Source organism: Equus quagga, chromosome 8, assembly GCF_021613505.1.
Source record: "Equus quagga isolate Etosha38 chromosome 8, UCLA_HA_Equagga_1.0, whole genome shotgun sequence".
In the NCBI taxonomy this organism is placed as follows: Eukaryota; Metazoa; Chordata; class Mammalia; order Perissodactyla; family Equidae; genus Equus; species Equus quagga.
Window position 1 is genome coordinate 22847956 of NC_060274.1, and position 19246 is coordinate 22867201.

Here is a 19246-nt window from a genome sequence, read left to right on the forward strand (position 1 = left end):
TACTATGAAAATACTTCTATCCAGAACCATAAAGCAAACCTAATTGCGCTCACATTGTGATAGTGACTTAAATTTCTTGAAACTTTTTGGGAAATTTGAAAAGCATTTTAATGTGTTACTTTTCCTATTAAGAGGAAATCTAGTAAGAAAAAATTCATCGTTAACCTTAGTGGAAAACCTGAGAGTTGGCCAAACCTTCTGAGATACACCACTTATATGTAAGTTTATACCTATAGAGACAGATTGTTACTTTCCTTTTTCCTTTAGCATCATCACTGCCAACATTATCCATGCCCACTTATTAAAGGTTTTCTGGGGGTGATGTGATGTTTGAGGTATAAGGTCCTACTCTGGAGTCCTTATTGTTGGGTGAGGATGAAACCAGATAGGTACATAAAAAGATAAGAACCAATGCAGGGTCACAGAGGTAAGTGCCCAATGAGTGTTACAGGAGTTCAGAGATGGAACTATCTCTGGGGGTTGGGGGATTGAGGAAAGCTTTTGGAAAGAGATAGAACTAAATTAGCTCCTAACCTTGATGTTTGGATATTGATCTCCACTTTGTTCAATTGTTTCAGAAACTATGGAAGATTTGCACAAAGCAGCTGAGAAGCATAGCATGTCCAGCATTTCAACCGACCATCAGTTCTCAGATGCTGAAGAATCAGATGGTGAGGACGGAGATGATAACGATGATGATGATGAAGATGATGAGGACTTCGATGACCAGGGAGATTTGACACCAAAAACAAGATCAAGAAGCACCAGTCCTCAGCCTCCTAGATTCTCCTCCTTGCCAGTGAATGTTGGCGCCGTACCCCATGGGGTTCCTTCAGATAGTTCCCTGGGGCATTCTTCATTGATCAGCTATTTGGTTACTTTGCCAAGTATTCAGGTTACTCAGCTGATGACGCCAAGTGACTCATGTGAAGATACTCAGATGACAGAATACCAGAGGTTATTCCAGAGCAAAAGTACAGACTCAGAACCAGACAAAGACAGGTTAGACATCCCTAGTTGTATGGATGAAGACTACATGCTGTCTTCAGAGCCAAGCTCCTCTCCGAGGGACTTCTCGCCCTCAAGCCGCCATTCCTCACCAGGATATGATTCTTCACCCTGTCGAGATAATTCACCAAAGAGGTATCTGATACCCAAAGGAGATTTATCACCCAGAAGACATTTATCACCTAGGAGAGATCTGTCACCCATGAGACATCTTTCACCAAGAAAGGAAGCTGCGTTGAGAAGAGAGATATCACAAAGAGAGGTTTCACCAAGAAGACATCTGTCCCCAAGGAGGCCAGTGTCACCTGGGAAAGATATCATGGCAAGAAGAGACCTTTCTCCCAGGAGAGAGAGAAGATACATGACCACCATAAGGGCGCCATCTCCCAGAAGGGCTTTATACCATAACCCACCGTTGTCCATGGGGCAGTATTTGCAAGCAGAGCCAATTGTATTGGGGCCTCCTGTAAGTATAATTGACTTTCTCTTTCTAACATAAGTCAAAGCACATTGGAACCTCTTGATTACGCAGTAGTGTGGAATTTATTATAGCGTGGGTATCTCTCTTGGGGAGCAGTGAACTTGGTTTCTAATGTAGCAGGAAGACATTTCTATCCTATGCTATTGTCAGTAGCATGGCTGTGGCATTACTCCGAGTGTTGTGTTGCATCAGAGCAGTAGTGCCTTTCCAGCTGGGAATGGAGGAGGCCTTTTTAAATGCTTTCTAAGCTTAGCTAATTATAGACATGAGCTGGAACCTTTACATGAGGAGGAAAGGTGAAGTCTTTGGCATGACATGACTGCATAGACAGACACTCTCAGAGACATTTAGGTGTCAGTTATATAACTTTTCTAAGTAAGAATTCTGATTCAGGCATTAGCCTTGGCTTTCAATCACTTTTTCTTTTTTTTTAATAAACTCATTACCTTGCCCGGAGTGAGTGGACACATGAAACTGGTGAGGACCTAGAGGAGAGCTTGACCCCCACAGTGTGTTTGTAAATCCAAGGCGTGAACATACATGTTTTTCTTGCCATTGCTACCACCTCTTGCTACCAGGAATACTTCCCAAGTGAGACGGTGGCCCAAAGAGCGTGGGCAGTTGGGCGAGCTGAGGGAGAAAGTATAAGACAAGGCTTCTGTGGTATGTCCTCGTTATAAAGCAAGATAACAACAGTAGCCATCACAGATTAAATTAAGGCAGTACCTTTAATGCACATCCATAGAAAAGCATCTGCCCTGCCTCATTCCACAGCTCAGTAGACCTTGATATCTCTTTCAGTTTATGTAGGATTTTAAAAAATGAGTGAAGCAGGCTTAGTATAGACGAGGAATGATCCTTTTTGAGTTGGTTTGTTTTAAATGTGTTTTTTGTGTCCTGGTCTCTACTCTTTGCTCTGGGTTTCTGTCATGTGGATCAGCACTATCCTTTAAGCCAAAGGAAGTGCTGCCAGCTCTAAGCTCTGTCTTATCACTGCTCTTGTGGCCAGGTTCCTCCTTCTCATCACCTTTTAGGTCGTCATTTTTAAACTTAAAGAAAGTTTCTTGCTGCATTCCCCTCCCCGACCTCCAACACCCTCTTCACAAGCCTGCTACCAACTTAGTCTTCACGGCAGTCACTGCAGAAACATGCAGAGCCCTCGGGACATACTTTATTTGCCAACCTAATAATTTACCAAGCTCAGAAGAAGATGTACGTTTCCATGGGTTTTTGTGTCTTGGCGGTGCTAAGTGGAAAGGAGGGATCTTCTGAAGTTTACGCCGTTGCGGCATAACTCGAGAGCCATAAATCCCTCGGATGCTAGGATGCCATATGTGGGGTACAACATGCTCTTTCTGGTATAGAGCCAGTGATGCTGGGGTAGCATGTGAGGTGAGGCTTTCCCGTTCTGGCTTTGGCCGGGTGGATGTAGACTATGGTTTTTGTCAGATGTTGGAGCATATCCAGTTGACTGCAGTCACAAAAAATAAGCCTTTAGTGCCAACACACTATTGCTATTAAAAAATAATAGCAACTCACCGTCAGCTTGGGCAAAGGAACTGAAGGCGGGGACTCGGGGAGTTCATCTCGTGTTTCGGTCTCTGCCCAGAAAGTTGTTGCTGGAAGGAGATTGGTTTTGTTAGTCACTGGGTTTTTTTTTTTTTTTTTTTTTGGTACCAATTCACCTGGATATTTAATAGAATTGTTAAATGTTACCATTTATGAAGCCAAGTGTTGAGCCTTTGGTCTGTTACCCAGTTTCATTCTCTTGAGAGCATTTGGACCCTCCACGTTTCATTCACATGATATGAGGAAATAGGTCTGGGATCCTCCCTGAAGCAGGGACAGTTGGTCCCCGCACTTCCCTTTTTATGCTTTATCAACCATTCTTGAGGGGCAGAGGAGGATTTTCATCTTTCCATGATGTGCGAACAAGATTCTTATAGCCAGCGGAAAAAAGAATTGTTGGAAATTCTATCAGCAATACCTTGTCTTGTTGCTTAACTTTGACCAGTGGCTCACAGGACAGTGACTGTGACGTGAAAGGACCTCGTAGCTCATTGTGACACATGCATTTTCTGGTTCAGGCTATGTAGTAGGACCCAGGGAACAGGTTTGGAGGAAATGATATACAGTCACTGAGATCCTGCTATTCAGCTGTTTCTGCACTAATACCCTCTAGTTAGTTCTAAGTTTAACCTGATAGACAGATGGATAGATGTAATAGATAGACAGACATAGCTAGATAGAGGTAGATGATATATAGATGATGGATAGATGCTTAGATAGAGCTCTAGAGATAGAGATGATAAAATATTAGATAGATACAGATATAGATAGATAGACGAGATCATTGATGATAGAGAGAAAGAATAAGAAGGTAAGAGTCTTATCCATTCGTTCAGTAGATAGTTTTTGAGGGTCTATTGTGTGTGGCTCAAGGATGATGATGAAAATATATTGTGGTTTCTGGCCCCACATAATTTTTAAACAAAAAAATTTCCTTTTCCATTTTCAAAGTTTGGATAGATACATAGCAAGGAGACAAAGGAAGGCATGTCCTGGTCCTTGGTATGTGGCGTAGACGAACATCATGTCTAGTGAAAGAGTCAGCATTCAGTTTTTTCCCTTGCTGTCTTTGTGATCTTGAACAGGTCACTTCCCTCTTAGCCATAGTTTCTTAATCTGTTCCTGGCAGCCAGGGAGGTGGGCCAAGTAGATTTCCATCCTTGAAAGAACTTGCCATTCAGCCGTATGGAATGCAGGAAGCTGGCAGCCTCCTGCTGTCTGCACTTTCGGGATAGGGCTCAGTTGTCAAGTCAAACCATGTTCTCCCTGCAGCCCCCGGCCAGTGACTGAGCCCGGATCAGTCACCGCTGAGCACCTGTTTCCCCTCCACTTTACCTTCACGTGCATTCACTCCCCTGTTCCCTCCCCTCACCCCCGCAAAGGCCCTCTTGCGCTCCTGCCTCCTTAGCATTTGCTTCTTGAGGACATGCTGACACTGATGAAAAGATGGGTGGGCAATATATCTGGAACATGGGATATATGTATAACACATATGTACGTATATCTACAGACACTTAACACAACTCCCACATGGATGCCTTATTTACGTTTCCATATCGAGATTTTTCTTGCTGAGATTTAAGTAAGATGGGAGTTTGTTCACCGTATTACAATGATTAGGCCCAAATTACAAAACAAAATAGGATTGCAAATGGAGTAAAACCAAAGCAGAAAAAGCTTTATTGAGCGTTTATTTGGAGGATGAGGAAGGGGTGACTGGGAGGAGAGAGGATGTCTGGAAACACCTGGCAGCGTCTGGAGCAGGGAAAGTGGTTACATGGTAGAAATTGTACTTGTAACCTTTCTTCTGTGGCTGTGCTCATTTATTCTGACCAGTAAAGGTCTGAATATGAAACTTTTATTTTTAATACAAATAAAGTTTCATTGGATTTTGAACGTATTGATATAGCCCAGTTGTAGAGGATACTTTGTCACTCCCTTCGTTAGCCTGAGTCAGGGATCTCATGTCCGGGACAGCTCTCTCTCTGGCTGCCTCACAGACCCGCATTCTGATGAGGGGTGTGCAGTGGATGCCGTGGAAGAGCAACCGAAAGCCAAATGGAAAAATTACCAAGCTACGTTTTACTTTAAGCTTTGAATATGTGATAACTGTTGATTAAGAGAAGACTTGTTTGGTTATGTTCAAAGATTATTATCGTAGGCGTCATAGTTCTGTCACCCTGACTGGTGTGTGATGAGGGAACCATGCTTTTTCTAAACCAAAGTGAATAGAAGAGGCATATTATTTTGGGAGCATTTAAATGATTCTTTCTCGTAACATGAAGTTCTCATCTTACTTCCCTTATGAGGTCCTTGTGGCTGTAGGGTTGATAATTACATGATTTCTCCCGCACTTCCAGAATAAGTCATTTGTTTCTACCTTAAATCAGGTATAGCCCAGAACAGGGTAAGGGCCAAGCATGGCACAGAGTAGCAGAGAGGATGTATGATTTATTGTTCCTGTGACGGTCTCACAATCTAAATAGAACTGGATGAATCATTAATGAAATAGAGCATACCTTGAGTTTTAGGACTGAAACATCCTTGAAATGAATTAGAACATTTTTTTTGGTCTCTCTCCTGGACTACTTGACAGATTTCTATCTATCTGATTTTAAGTTCTCAAAAAATGAAAGTAAACTGAGTCCTTTTAGATGACAATCCATTAAAAGCATGAACCTCAGTAATTGAAACCTGATTCATCTCATTAAAACCTGATAATCTCACAGTCTGTGTTTTGTTACAGAAACAAGTATACAAAATAAATTCTCCATTGTCAGGATTGAGACCATGAAATCTGGAATTCTGGCCCAAAATCATTAATTGCCAAGAAGATATTTAAGTGGAAATAATAATATAAACAGAGGAATTAAGATGTAATCATCTTTGGGTTCCCAGCTGTGTAGTTGAATAAGAGATGTAACTATTTGAAATATTTAGTGTTAGCTACTTATCTGTTGGATGGACGGTTTCCTGAGAAAATCTGGCTTTGGTTTGTGCTTTGATGAAGAAGCTGGTCTTCTGCCTGGGGTGTATCTTGATCAGGAATTTCCCTCTTTAGACCATTGTCTTGCACATTGGAGACACCAGTTTATCACCCCCACTTTGTCATCTGTTCTGTGGAAAACTAAAAAAAAGGCCAAATTTCAGGCTTGTCACACCAGTTATTCTCAACAACACTTAAGAAAAACGTTAAAAATCTGCCCAGTATATAAACAGATGGTAATCTTTTTACTTTCTTTTGAATTTAAAAATCTGTTATTAGTGGGTTTTGCTCAGTATACTTTTTCTGGTAATTAACCATTATTTTCTTTTTGTTCTCTATTATGGAAAAAACAGAGCTGAAATGTGTCTGTGTACCTAGGGGAAAACACTGCATGTTTGATCATATTGCTGTTTAAAAACTAAAGTAACTTTTCAAAGACCAACAGCTTCATTCAAGGATTATAAAAGACAACTGAGAAATCTCTTTTGTCTTGAGAAATGAAAAATAGATAGAAGGATTAGGTAGTTTGAAAGTGTTTTGAATGAATGAGTGAGGAGTGAATGAAATAGCTTGCCTGAAGCATGAAGAGCCGTGGGTCCTAAATGTTGTCCTCTTTCCCTCTGCAGAATTTAAGAAGAGGATTACCTCAGGTTCCTTACTTCAGTCTCTATGGAGACCAAGAAGGTGCTTATGAACATCCAGGCTCCAGCCTTTTCCCTGAGGGTCCTAATGACTATGTCTTCAGTCATCTTCCACTCCACTCTCAGCAACAAGTGCGAGCTCCTATCCCTATGGTGCCAGTTGGTGGGATACAAATGGTCCACTCCATGCCGCCTGCCCTTTCCGGTTTACGTCCTCCACCCCCCTTGCCTCTGCCAATGGAGGGCTCTGAGGAGAAGAAAGGACCTTCTGGGGAACCCTTCCCTAAGGATCCCTGTGCGATTTCTAAGCAGCACGAGAAGCGAGCTCCTCACATTTTGCAGTCATCTGGTCCACCTGGCACGCCCTCCTCTCCTCGGCTCTTGCTGAAGCAGAGCACTTCAGAAGACAGCCTAAATGCAACAGAGAGGGAACAGGAGGAAAACATACAGACTTGTACAAAAGCCATCGCCTCTCTCCGGATTGCCACAGAAGAGGCCGCTCTGCTTGGGGCAGATCAGCCAGCACGGGGGCAGGAGCCCCACCAGAAACCCTTGGAAAGTGCACATGTTAGCATTAGACACTTTAGTGGATCTGAGTCAGGTCAGCCCTGTACCTCAGCTACCCACCCTGACTTGCATGACGGTGAAAAGGACAATTTTGGTACATCCCAGACTGCATTAGCCCACCCCACGTTTTACAGCAAGAGTTGTGTGGATGACAAACAGCCGGGCTTTCACGGCAGCAAAGAATTACCTGCAAGCACAGAGGAAGATGAAGAACCTTTGTCAGAGCAGACTCAACTACATTGATCTGAGATGCATGGGGACTTTCATTTCCACAGTTTCCCATTTTGTTTTTCTTTCTGTTTTTCTAGAAATAGAAGTAATCGAGTTTATAGCATGCCTGTCCTAAGTTACGGTAGTTTGCTATTATATATACTTTTGTTATATCAAAAGAATTAGGTAAATTAACAAGTCGTCATGAGCCTGACCAAAACAAAATTTGAAATTAACCTATTGGGTCTGGTACTTTTAAAATTGTACAGATGTTTGTGCCTTTTCTTTACTTTGCTTATATTCTTATAAGCATTTTTTAGCAGTAATTTGTACATATTTTAGAATTTGTGTATCTGCTTTGTAATAAATGTAATTTCTTTCCTTTTTTGGACACTTGGATCTAAATGATGTAAAGAAAACAGCATCAGTATATATGTGAGGTTGCACTAAAACATATTTTTATATGATTAAAACCGAACAGCTTTTATGTACAGCTCTGATTCTGTAATACTAATATTTATTTACTTTGTTTCATAAATTGTACATTTTTTCTTAATGTTGTGGATTGCTTTTCTATGTGAAGCATGGGATTTACTGTTGCGTAACTAGAACAAAAATGTATATTGTAAACAGGATATTTAAACTAGAGTATCTTATTCTGCACTTATGCATTAGTTAAAAAAAAGATAAAGGATGTGTCAGTCAGTTCTTAACTCTTGTAAATTTTTTTGTCTCTTGTTTGCTGGATTGACTATATCTTAAGTGCTGACTGTGATTTTAAACTGATAGTACCGTAAAGCATTAAGGTAAACGATGTGCTATTGTGAGTTTTTTCAAAGCTTTATAAATCAGTTATAAATAATATTAAAAGTATTTGGTCTTATGTGAACATGTTGATCTATATACTCATCTAAAAATATGGGAAAACATTCCGCCCCATGTAAATATGTACAAGTGCATCACTGGTACAATTTTGTGTAACTCAGTTGGACACTAGGTTGCCACAGACCTATGCTAGGGTGTCTTTAAAAATTAAAGTGACAAAGCACATGGGACTGCATAGAGCTTGGTTATCGGCCGGCCCGGTGGCTTGGCAGGCAGTGCTGTGCGCTGCCCGTGGAGAAGACCCGACCTTAGAAATCTCCTTGGTTCTTGCTGCACAAGGTGGTGACTGGAACTAAGGCTACTACAGAGGGATGGCGCTCAGACGCTGAGGGTTGGATGTGGGAGCGAGGAAGGGGCGTGGAGACCTGCTCACCAGCCCTTCCTGTCAGCTAGTCCACACAGAAATAGGGTTGGCATCAGCTTTAGGGGAAGCCACTTCACCCTTTGCAAGAGGGGGAGTGTCAGGCTCCTGGCTATCTCAGGGGGAATGGAAAAGAAGATTCCAGGGAAAAGAACTTGTGGAGGATGCTGTCTTTTGTATACAACATTCGGACTGGTCTTTGGCTGGTGTCGAAGGTGAGCAGAGCCTTTGTTTGTAGGTCCGGAAGAATGGAAGAAAGGGAGGGGTACAACAACACGCACATGTGTGTGCACACACACTCACACACAATCTGGGTTATCTTTGTGCTATATAGTGGATTATAATTCTGTGAAACCAAGTTTGTATATTGAATTACATTAAGGAGTGTTCTTTAAAAAGAGAAATAAATATACAATTACATGCTTGAGGTGTCTAGTTTTTATGTGTTGTTTCACATTTTAATTTCCCAGTTTTGTTTCTAAAGAAATTTTGATGCTACCAAGATACCATCTGTGCTTTGAGTTGGAAGGCTCTGCCCGTGCCGAGGTGTGCTGAGTAGGAATGGTTTTAAACAGGTGAGAAGACGAGTCATTGGCTGTCATCTGATTAGAATGGATAATGGCCACCAAGTGTGAGCTCTGGAGTGGAGTCATTGGAACACGGGCACAGGGAGAATACATCGTGTCTGAAAAGAGTCATGAATGGAGCAAATTTTCATCCCCTTCTGCCTCCCTAGTATGCGTATGTATCTGAAATTCCACTGGGGACACCTCTTTATTTTTGCCGAGGTGACTGAAGGCAAAAACCAATGGGAATAAATATACTATAAAACATCCACAAATCACTGTTCTTTTATTACGAAAGTAGAACCTTTTTAACAATGAAAGTAGAAGCTCATTAAAGGTTAAAATCTTTCAGTATTTCCATTATAAAAAATCTCAAATTGGTGGATTTACAATTTACCTATTTTGTTTTATGAGCCAGACTATCTTTTTAAACTATGTTTTACAAAAGTGAATTACAGGTTAACACAGCTGACCAGCCTAATACCTGTCTCTTACCAAGAAGAATCCTTGAGACATTTAATTTTGTAGGGTGATTTGTGTGTTTAACTCCTCACTGGGGTGTGTGTGTGTGTGAGTGATCCCAGACCAAATCAAGTCACTCTTTGTTTCCTCCTCTATCTAATTCACTTAATGTCTTCACTTATTCATAAAACAGTTTTTGAGTGCCTACTATGAACTGGTACTGTGATGGGCATTTTGGATGAGTAAGAGTGTTCCTGCCATCAAGGAGCTCATGCAAATAGGAAAGACATATATGTAAGTAAATATATACAATATGATATCTGTGCTGAAATATGGTGCATTTGGAGTGTTTTGTAATCACGCAGGAGAGCGCAGTTACCCTGCTGAGAGTAGAAGGAGGGATGAGACAGTCTTCTTTGCAGAGGCGGCCTTGGAACAGACCCTCAAAACAATATATTGACTTACTCATTCAACAGATAATTTTTCATCACCTACATTGGGACATTGCTGTTGTGCGAGGTGTACATACTGCACAAAACAGATGAAGTCTCTGCCTTCATGGAATTTGTATTCTAGTAGGGATGGGGCAGTAAAAAAGAAGTGGGAAAGGACATGTTACATGATCCAGGATGTGTCAAGCGGTGAGTGGGTAAAAAGCAAGATGTAGCTGGCTCCCTGAGTGTGACAGGGTGGTACATGGTCAAGCTAGAAAGGCACATCCAAGTCCAGTTCCCTAATCCAGCCTAAGGTGCTCAGATGTGGCTGTGTAAGTGATGGGGACCCAAGGAAGGACTGAAGCGAAAAGGTGACATTGTATTGTTAGTGTTGTTGTTAGTTAGAAAGAAACCACTGCAGCAGCAATGAAGATCATGGATTTGAAGGAGAAAGAATGGAGGCAGGGAGACCAGTCGGATATGAATATGAAGAATATGAAGCCATGTCGTTTCCATGGAAATAAGGGCAGCAACAATTCAAACAGATGATGGGGTCTTAGAGAAAGAAGGGGCAGTTTTGCTTAATGAAGAGGAATTGGTAATAACTAGTGACTGATTTGGTGTTAGGCATGACAAAGATGGAGGAGGTAAAGATGATTCCGGTTTTTAACTTGGATAATGGGAAGAGGATGGTGTCACTGATCTCTGGAGAGAGTGGGTTTGTACTAGATGGGGGTAATGAGATGAGCTCCTGCGAGCAGTTCAGCGTGAGGAGTTCAGTGTCAAGAAAGGCCTGAGCTGGAGACTGTTGTCAGTTCTTGTCACTTCGTCGTAGTTGAGACACTGAACTGGATGAAGTCACTTAGGGCTTACGGAAGATAAAGGAGGGTTTGGGGACTTCTACAGAGAAGACAGTGGACTTGGGAGCTAGCCAAGAAGACACATTTCCGACGATGACACATCTCATGTGCTGAGTCCTAGTTATACATAATTTTGCTATATTTTTCAAACCTGATTTTCGGAAGTTCTCCAAGATAGTTTCTAGAAAGCAAAACCTTAAAAACACCCTTTTTTTTTTTTTTTTGAGGAAAAAGGCCAACTCTGTTTGTGGGATTATAAAACTATGGCATTTCCGTAGTAGCATTATGGCAGCTTTCTTATTAAACAGTTAGAGATTATTAAACTAATCTGTCGTGTACAAAGGTCTTTTCCAAAGCCTGTGGTTCAGAGATGTTAGGTGAAGTTTTCAAGGAGAAATAGATGGCTGATGGAGGGACCAAAGCTGACACCAAGATCTCCCAACTCCCTGTTCGGATTTGCCTAAAGTACAGTTTCTGATTATTTATGCTGCTGTCATTTAGATGAGTATTGCAATCATAACAATTTACAGTAAAAGTGCTCCAGTTGAATGAACTCAGAGTAATACCAGAAACGCAAGGTCCATTTCTGCCCTGGATAACCAAGGTTATTATTAGTTGAGAATATGTTACTAAATATGATTGCATCTACTTTGCCACAGTATAATTTTTTTCCCAGGCTGTTTGGCATCATATAAGGTATGAAAATGTTCCCATTGATTCCCGAGTGTAGAGAAATCTCTGCTTACCCATAAGTCTATATTCAGTAATAAACAGGTTTGGCCATGCAGAAGTTGTACTGAAGAACAGGAAAAATGACAGGAAATATTTTACTTGTCATTAAAAAGTGCCAATAATTAACAAGCAGATGGTACTAACCCTTGATTTTCTAGAACTCTCTATGGATCATCTTATGGGTACATAGCCACTGCTTAGCAACAACTAGGAATCACATTCAGAAATATGTGTTGGTCATCAAAATGAACCAAACCGTCAGATTTCCTCTCTGTTCACTAAATACCTAAAATGTTTTTCAAATTTTGTGATAGATCCCTGGCATGTTTTATATGTCAAGTAGATTCCAAGCTTTGTTATCTTGTTGAAATACAAATTTAATAACTATGGTGTGATGTGAGTAAAATTTCTTTTCAGCCAAAAAATAAATAGAATGATTAATGATGATGCGTTTTATTAATTCATTAAAAATCATGTTCATGGATAAAATATTTTAAAATAAAAACTTCTGTAAAAAATGTCTGAGTCATAAAATTATATTGGTGATCAAGTCATATCCCCAAGGCAAAATGAAAACTTCAAGTAGTTTTGTGGATAACTGAGAGAGAGAAGAGCAAAAAAGGTGCAACAGGGCTTCTCCAGTGGGAACAGCGTGAGAGCACCTGAGTAAGTGTGGGGCCTTGGGTACACTGGACAGGCAGCAGGGCAGGAGGAGGCTGGGCTGCTTCACCCCGAGCACTTGATCTGTCTCAAAGAGCCAATGGGAATCAGCATCCTCACCCGTATTACCCATTTACAGCCAAGTGTCCAGCTCTGGGAAGAGCAAGGACCATGGGAATAATCTAGTCTGGAGCAGCACTACCCTTAGGGAGAAGATGTCTTGAGTTCCAGTCTGATTATAGGACAGCAACGCTCAAGTATAGGAACACTCTTTGTCATGATATCAGGGTAGGTGGTGGCTTTAGACTTTGCAGGCTTAAAATTGTTTTCCTTGATTCAGTCTCTTCTTAATGTTGTACCATATAGGAAAAACTACGTACACACGCTGTACCTGATCTGGGGGCCCAGCCCCTTGTATTGGGGCAGCGTCCCGATGCAAATGCATTTTTAGCTAATAATGATAAGAAAGAACCATTGCTGGTCCTGTTTTAAGTGCTTCCATCTATTCACTCATTTAATAGTTACAAAATTGAGAGAAATAATTTGCTTAAGTTACACAGCTAGTAAGAAGACCAAGCATTTGAGTTCTAGAGCACACTGTCCAATAGAACTTTCTACAATGATAAAAATGTTCTGTATCTGCACTTTCCAATACAATCGCCTCTAGCTACCTGTGGCTATGGAGCTCTTGAAATGTGGCAAGTGTAATTGAGAGACTGGATTTTCAATTTTATTTAATTATACTTAATTTAAGCTTCAGTAGCCACATGTGGCTAGTGGTTCCTGAATTGGACAGCCCAGCTTGAGAGGCCGCACACTTACTTTGGCACGAGCTGTACCACATACCTCTACGTGGATTCCTTCTTTTGACAAATATTGAGGTCCTGTCATGTACCAGGCTTTGTTCTTGGTACTGGGCATATAGGAGTGGACAACAAAAACAAGACAAAACAAAACATCTGCCTTCATAGAACTTGTGTTCAGTGCTTCCCATTAAATATCCAGTTAAGGATTTTGGTGATGCAGTCCTATCGATTGCTTCTCTTTCTGTTGAGTTTTGGACCTTGGAACTGACCCAAAGCATAATATCTGAAGCATGATTTTATGAAGGGATAGACAAGCTCCCCCACCAGGAGACTCCTCTTCCTCCTGCTGGAAATCTCAGGACTGATGTGGGGTTTCCCACCTCCTGCCTTTGTGTAAATGCATACTCTCCAGAAGGTCTGTGGGGAGAGATGCATGACAGGGCTCCAGAAGAGCCCGACTCACCCTACAGCTTCTGCACAGGAAGTAGAGGTTTGTGGGAGATGCTGTCTGCCCTGGGGTTCCTGGAAGTCCCGCCTTGTTTTTTGCTTACCACATGTAAGCCAACAGGAGGGGAGCAGAAGAAAGAGTCAGCCTAGGGGTTTTGTCTTGAAGTCATAGGACAGCTCTGCCATTCTTTCTCCCACAGTAATGAAGAGGGCAGAGAGAGAGAACAAGTGGAGGATGTTCCTTCCTCTGCCTGAGCTAGCATACTGCCTCTGAAGTGAGGAACCTGGGGGTAAAGGCTTCTCTCTCCACTGTTTCCCATTGGTCTAAGTAGCCAAACTCATGGGCAACTACACTGTGAATTTCTCCCTCTCTGGAAAAAACCCACCATCACCAAGGACTCACTCCTTCCCCCAAAGCACAGCCTATGACTTTCTGTTATCCTCCTGGAACCAGTGAGATTATAAACCAAATGACATTCAACTGAAACAAACTAGACAAAGAAATTAAAGCAACTGCATCTTAGTCAAAAAATTAAGACCATGAAGCCTTTTCCAGAAAGAATTAAGCTCGTCAGAAAATGATGTGACTCTTTTCTCAAATCTCCTAAGGAGGTACGTAGCTAGTACCGTCCTCATACATAGGAGAGAAGTTAATTCTCTACACACGATGGTTGTCTGAGGGCATTAGGGCTTGCTAGTCTTGTGCAGCTGTGTTTGTGAAGGGCGGGACCACAGTGTATTTCCCAACTCAACTCAAGTCCAGTCACATCGCCAAGTCTGGTTTACCAGAGATTATACATTGAGAATCACAGGATAGCATAAAATTCTCTTAAATTGTACTTGAACTGTGGCTACTCTGAATTGATCTGTGCTGTAAACGTAAAGCATAAGCCAGATTGTGAAGACATTGCGCAAAGAGGATGCCAAATATCTCAATAATTTTCCATATTGATAACATATAGAAAAGATTAAATTTTCAATATAATAGGTGAAGTGAAATGTTATTAAAATTGATTTCCCATGTTTCGTTTTCTAAAAGTTGGTACAGAAAATTTTAAACGGCATATTTGGCTCACATTGTATTTCTATGGGATGATGCTGGGGAAAGGCATGAGCGAGGAGCCTGACCTCAGCTCGGAGGTTATTTCCGTAGTTGAGGCAGGAGATGATGGTAGTCTGAAATATGTAGGAGTGGTTGCGATGCAGGAAAGGAGACAGATTTGAAACAGAGAGGGGAGGTAGAATTTATGGGAATGACGGTTTATTAGGTATAGGCCTCTTGGAAGAGAAAAGAGTCACTGACAATGCCCCACTCCTTCTGGCCACTACTGGGTTGAAGATGACGCCTTTTCCCGGTGAGGATAAACCCCTGGGGGATGGGCACGGCTAGGGAGTGGTAGTCAGTTTGGTGATGCTCATTTTCTAAGTTTGAGGGACCTGTGGGGTGTTCAAAAGGAAAGATTCAGGGAGCAATTGGATATATAGTTCTTCTGATACTGTACAATAATAATAATTGTAATACCACCTGTGATTTATTTAGATCCTATCATATGCCAGACGTATCTCATTTAATCCTTGAATGTATTAGTGGATAAAAATATGCCAACATTCTCTCTCTCTCTTTTTTTAATCTCAAATTATTATTTTTTTATTGAGGTTATGATAGTTTATAACCTTGTGAAATTTTAGTTGTACATTATTGTTTGTCAGTCACATGATAGGCTCACCACCTCACCCTTTGTGCCCACCCCCTAATCCCTTGTCCCCTGGTAACCACTAACCTCTTCTCTTTGTCCATGTGTTTGTTTATCTTCCACATATGAGTGGAGTCATACAGAGTTTGTCTTTCTCTATCTGGCTTATTTCACTTAACATAATACCCTCGAGGTCCATCCATGTTGCTGTGAATGGGACCATTTTATTCTTTTTTATGGCTGAGTAGTATTCCATTGTATATATATATACCATATCTTCTTTATCCAATCATCAGTTGATGGGCACATAGGTTGCTTCCACGTCTTGGCTATTGTGAATAATGTTGCAATGAACATAGGGGTGCATGGGTCTCTTTGAATTGCTGATTTCAAGTTCTTTGGATAAATACCCAGTAGTGGGATGGCTGAGTCATATGGTATCTCTATTTTTAATTTTTTGAGAAATCTCCATACTGTTTTCCATAGTGGCTGCACAAGTTTGCATTCCTACCAGCAGTGTGTGAGGGTTCCTTTTTCTCCACAACCTCTCCAACATTTGCTAATTTTTGTTTTGGTTATTTTAGCCATTCTGACAGGGGGAAGGTGACATCTTAGCATAGTTTTGATTTGCATTTCCCTGATGATCAGTGATGATGAGCATCTTTTCATGTGCCTATTGGCCATCCATATATCTTCGTTGGAGAAATGTCTGTTCATATCCCCTGCCCATTTTTTAATCAGGTTTTTTGATTTTTTGTTATTGAGTCGTGTGAGTTCTTTATATATTATGGAGATTGACCCTTTGTCAGATAAATGATTTGCAAATATTTTTTCCCAGTTGGTGGGTTGTGTTTTTGTTTCAATCCTCTTTCCCCTTGCCTTGTAGAAGCTCTTTAGTCTGATGAAGTCCCATTTGTTTATCCTTTCTATTATTTCCCTTGTCTGAGAAGACATAGTGTCCAAAAAGATCCTTTTAAGACTGATGTCAAAGAGTGTATTGCCTATATTTTCTTCTAGAAGTCTTATGATTTCAGGTCTTACTTCTAAGTCTTTGATCCATTTTGAGGTTATTTTTGTGAATGGTGTACAAGAATGGTAGATTTTCATTCTTTTACGTGTGGCTGTCCAGTTTTCCCAACACCATTTGTTGAAGAGAAATTTCTTTTCTCCATTGTATGTTCTCAGCTCCTTTGTCAAAGATAGCTGTCAGTAGATGTGTGGTTTTATTTCTGGGCTTTCAGTTCTTTTCCATTGATCTTCTCTCTCTTTTTTAATTGCTCCATGTCAGTGGTTCACAATCCTATCAAGCCCAGTGCCACCCTCCTTTCCTAACACATATTTTATACTGTATATAAATACACTATATACCCACATATATCATTTCAAAAATTTCAATATAATATCCTAACTGTATGTCAGGGAGAAATGGCAGGAAAGTAAATATAATGAAATCTTATTTATTCAGTAGTTAAAGCTCTTTTTCTATTACAGTTGGAGATCGTATTGGTGCTGGTACCTCTGCATAGCTCACCATGAATATGACAGCTACGAGTGCAGGCTCACACCAGCATGTGGTAGTAGCACTCAGGTACCATAAGTGGTGTTGCCTCAATGACACAATTTTCTGAAATGGTGAACAAATCTTGGAAAGTCACAAACAAAACAAAATACTAATTTGTCTTGATTTATATGGTCATTGCCGTCCTAGAAAAGTTCAGTCTACAGTCACTCGTCTTGGAATTTGTTCCAATGCAAGTGACATATTAGGGAACAATTTGAACATAACACATTTGCTTATCAATGATTTTTTTCAGCGAGAAACACTAGGTGAACCCAGAAAACTGCATAGCCCCACAAGCTGTGTTGGAATATACACACAAACACGCTAACACACTTCAACTTCTGCCAGCTCCCTCATGTCACCACCTGTTATGAGCCACACTCCACACAGTGTGTGGTATTGTGACTTGCTGTCCCATTTCAGACAACCCTCCTTCCAACACTTCACGATAACTCCAAAACTGCAGCTCTTCTCTCACCCCCTTCCACTAGCAAACTTTAGATCTTTTTCAAGTGAGGTGCTGGATTCGTTGTAGTCCTCTTGTATTTCTTAACCATTTAGCACATGTAAAACGGTGCTGCTATTTTTACTGGGACCTTACCTTTTTCTTTATGTGTCACTGGTGAAGTTTTGGAGTATTGTGCTCTAACCCTGTTTTCTCATAATCCTTGTAGTTTTTATTGCACAATTTTGCATAGCACAGTGATTTTGGAAGCTACATGTCTTCTTATAGCAGAAACGACTTATTAAAAATCTGTGCCTTCCCCTCAAAAAATTTGTCCTTATAATAAAACAGAGTTAGGCTCTGTATATAAGTTCATATACATCTAAATAGGTTTTTCACTTTCATGAGCGTCTCTTCTGGAGAGACGTCAGAAAGTGTGCAAGCTGTCCTCCACGTTGCTCAGACTCCAGCACCCTGGAACCCTGTCCACTAAATGCCAGTGGCACCGGCAGTCACAGCTCCACTCAGAAAGCCTCCATGATTTCCAGAAGGGCCTGGGTGTGTGTGTGTCATACCGCCCCAGTTGAGAATCAGTAGTCTGTTTGAAGCTGGGGGATGTAGATAAAGATTAATAAAAATTCAACAGACAGAAGTTTATTTATTTATCCTAAAAAGCTCATCCTCAATATCACAGAATCAGACATTTTGGGTTTTATGTCTGAGAAAATATTTCAAAGCATTTGACAGTTTCTCTAAGTCTATCCTGAATATAATTGCAGGCACCTAAGTACACCCATAGTGTGTTAAGAAGAATACTACTATTTAAGTCAATTTGAAAATAATGATGGCAACAGCTGCTTTTTTAGTACTGTGTTGCTGCTATTCCTAAGACGACCAAGTTCCAATGCAAGCAAGTCAGACACCAAGATCACGCTGTTTCTATTACATTGCATTCTAGTCCATGTAATCTATTGCTGTGTTTATTTAATGTAATAACATAGAAGATTTGTAAAACCTACAAACATGCAAATATCACTTTACACACATATTCCAAGATCTTTAAATTCACCTTTACCTAACTGCATTTCTTCATTCTCTTCACAACCAAGCTGGGTGCTCAAAGCTGCTCCCTAGACATCTGTGCATTTTTGCTGTTGCCAGTTGAACTATATGCAGTGGAATTTAATCCCAAACTAGTTTATGTGATTTTTGTGGATCATTGAAGTTGTATGATTTAAATCTCTAGTATACCTGTGAGTGCAAACAGAATGCTTATGTCTAGACTAGTAACTCAAATGCTTGAGAAAAACTTAATAAGAGTTGAGTCATTAAAAATTGCCATTGAATTGTGTGTGGGTGATACAATTGTAAAAGATTCAAAAAATAAAAATAAAAAATGATTCTGCTGTCCAATTGATTCTTGAATGTCTTTAGCGTCTCACTCCTCTTTAAGTAAAGAGAAGCTGGAATTTAGGCAATACATTTTGGTTGGGTTTTATGTAAGTTACCTAACCAGATCTTCCGTCACAGACTCATGCGCAAAGGAAAGATGGTGTACCACACCACACTGCAAGATGCTGAATGTATGGGCGTTTTTAAGTTAAAAGAAAATATTTAAAGATGTGTGTATCAAGTTTTTATGATCCTTTGACTTTTTAAAATTAACCAACCAACTACTAGTCCCGGTTGCATTGTGTAAGACAACTTTTACTGTGGATTGTATTTCTAGAAATTGTCATCACAGAACCAAACCACAACATCCAATGATGAAGTCTTCACAAATAGGCCAAATTACATAGTCATAGCTCATCATTTGTTTGTTTTTCTAATATTGGGTCCAGGATGAATAAAAATAACTTTTCTGTCCTACC

General features: G+C 40.5%; 1 protein-coding gene across 7 annotated transcripts in view; it reads left to right on the forward strand.

Moving 5' to 3' along the window:
• HIVEP2 (HIVEP zinc finger 2) overlaps positions 1 to 9135 on the forward strand; it is a 183016-nt gene extending 173881 nt beyond the window's left edge. For all 7 annotated transcript variants that reach the window (XM_046669002.1, XM_046669005.1, XM_046669004.1 and 4 more), the window contains 2 exons: positions 579 to 1474; positions 6671 to 9135. In XM_046669002.1, coding sequence (XP_046524958.1) covers positions 579 to 1474; positions 6671 to 7495 — 1721 coding nt within the window. In that variant the 3' untranslated portion in view covers positions 7496 to 9135. The remainder of the gene's footprint in view (positions 1 to 578; positions 1475 to 6670) is intronic.
• Positions 9136 to 19246: the final 10111 nt, after the last annotated feature.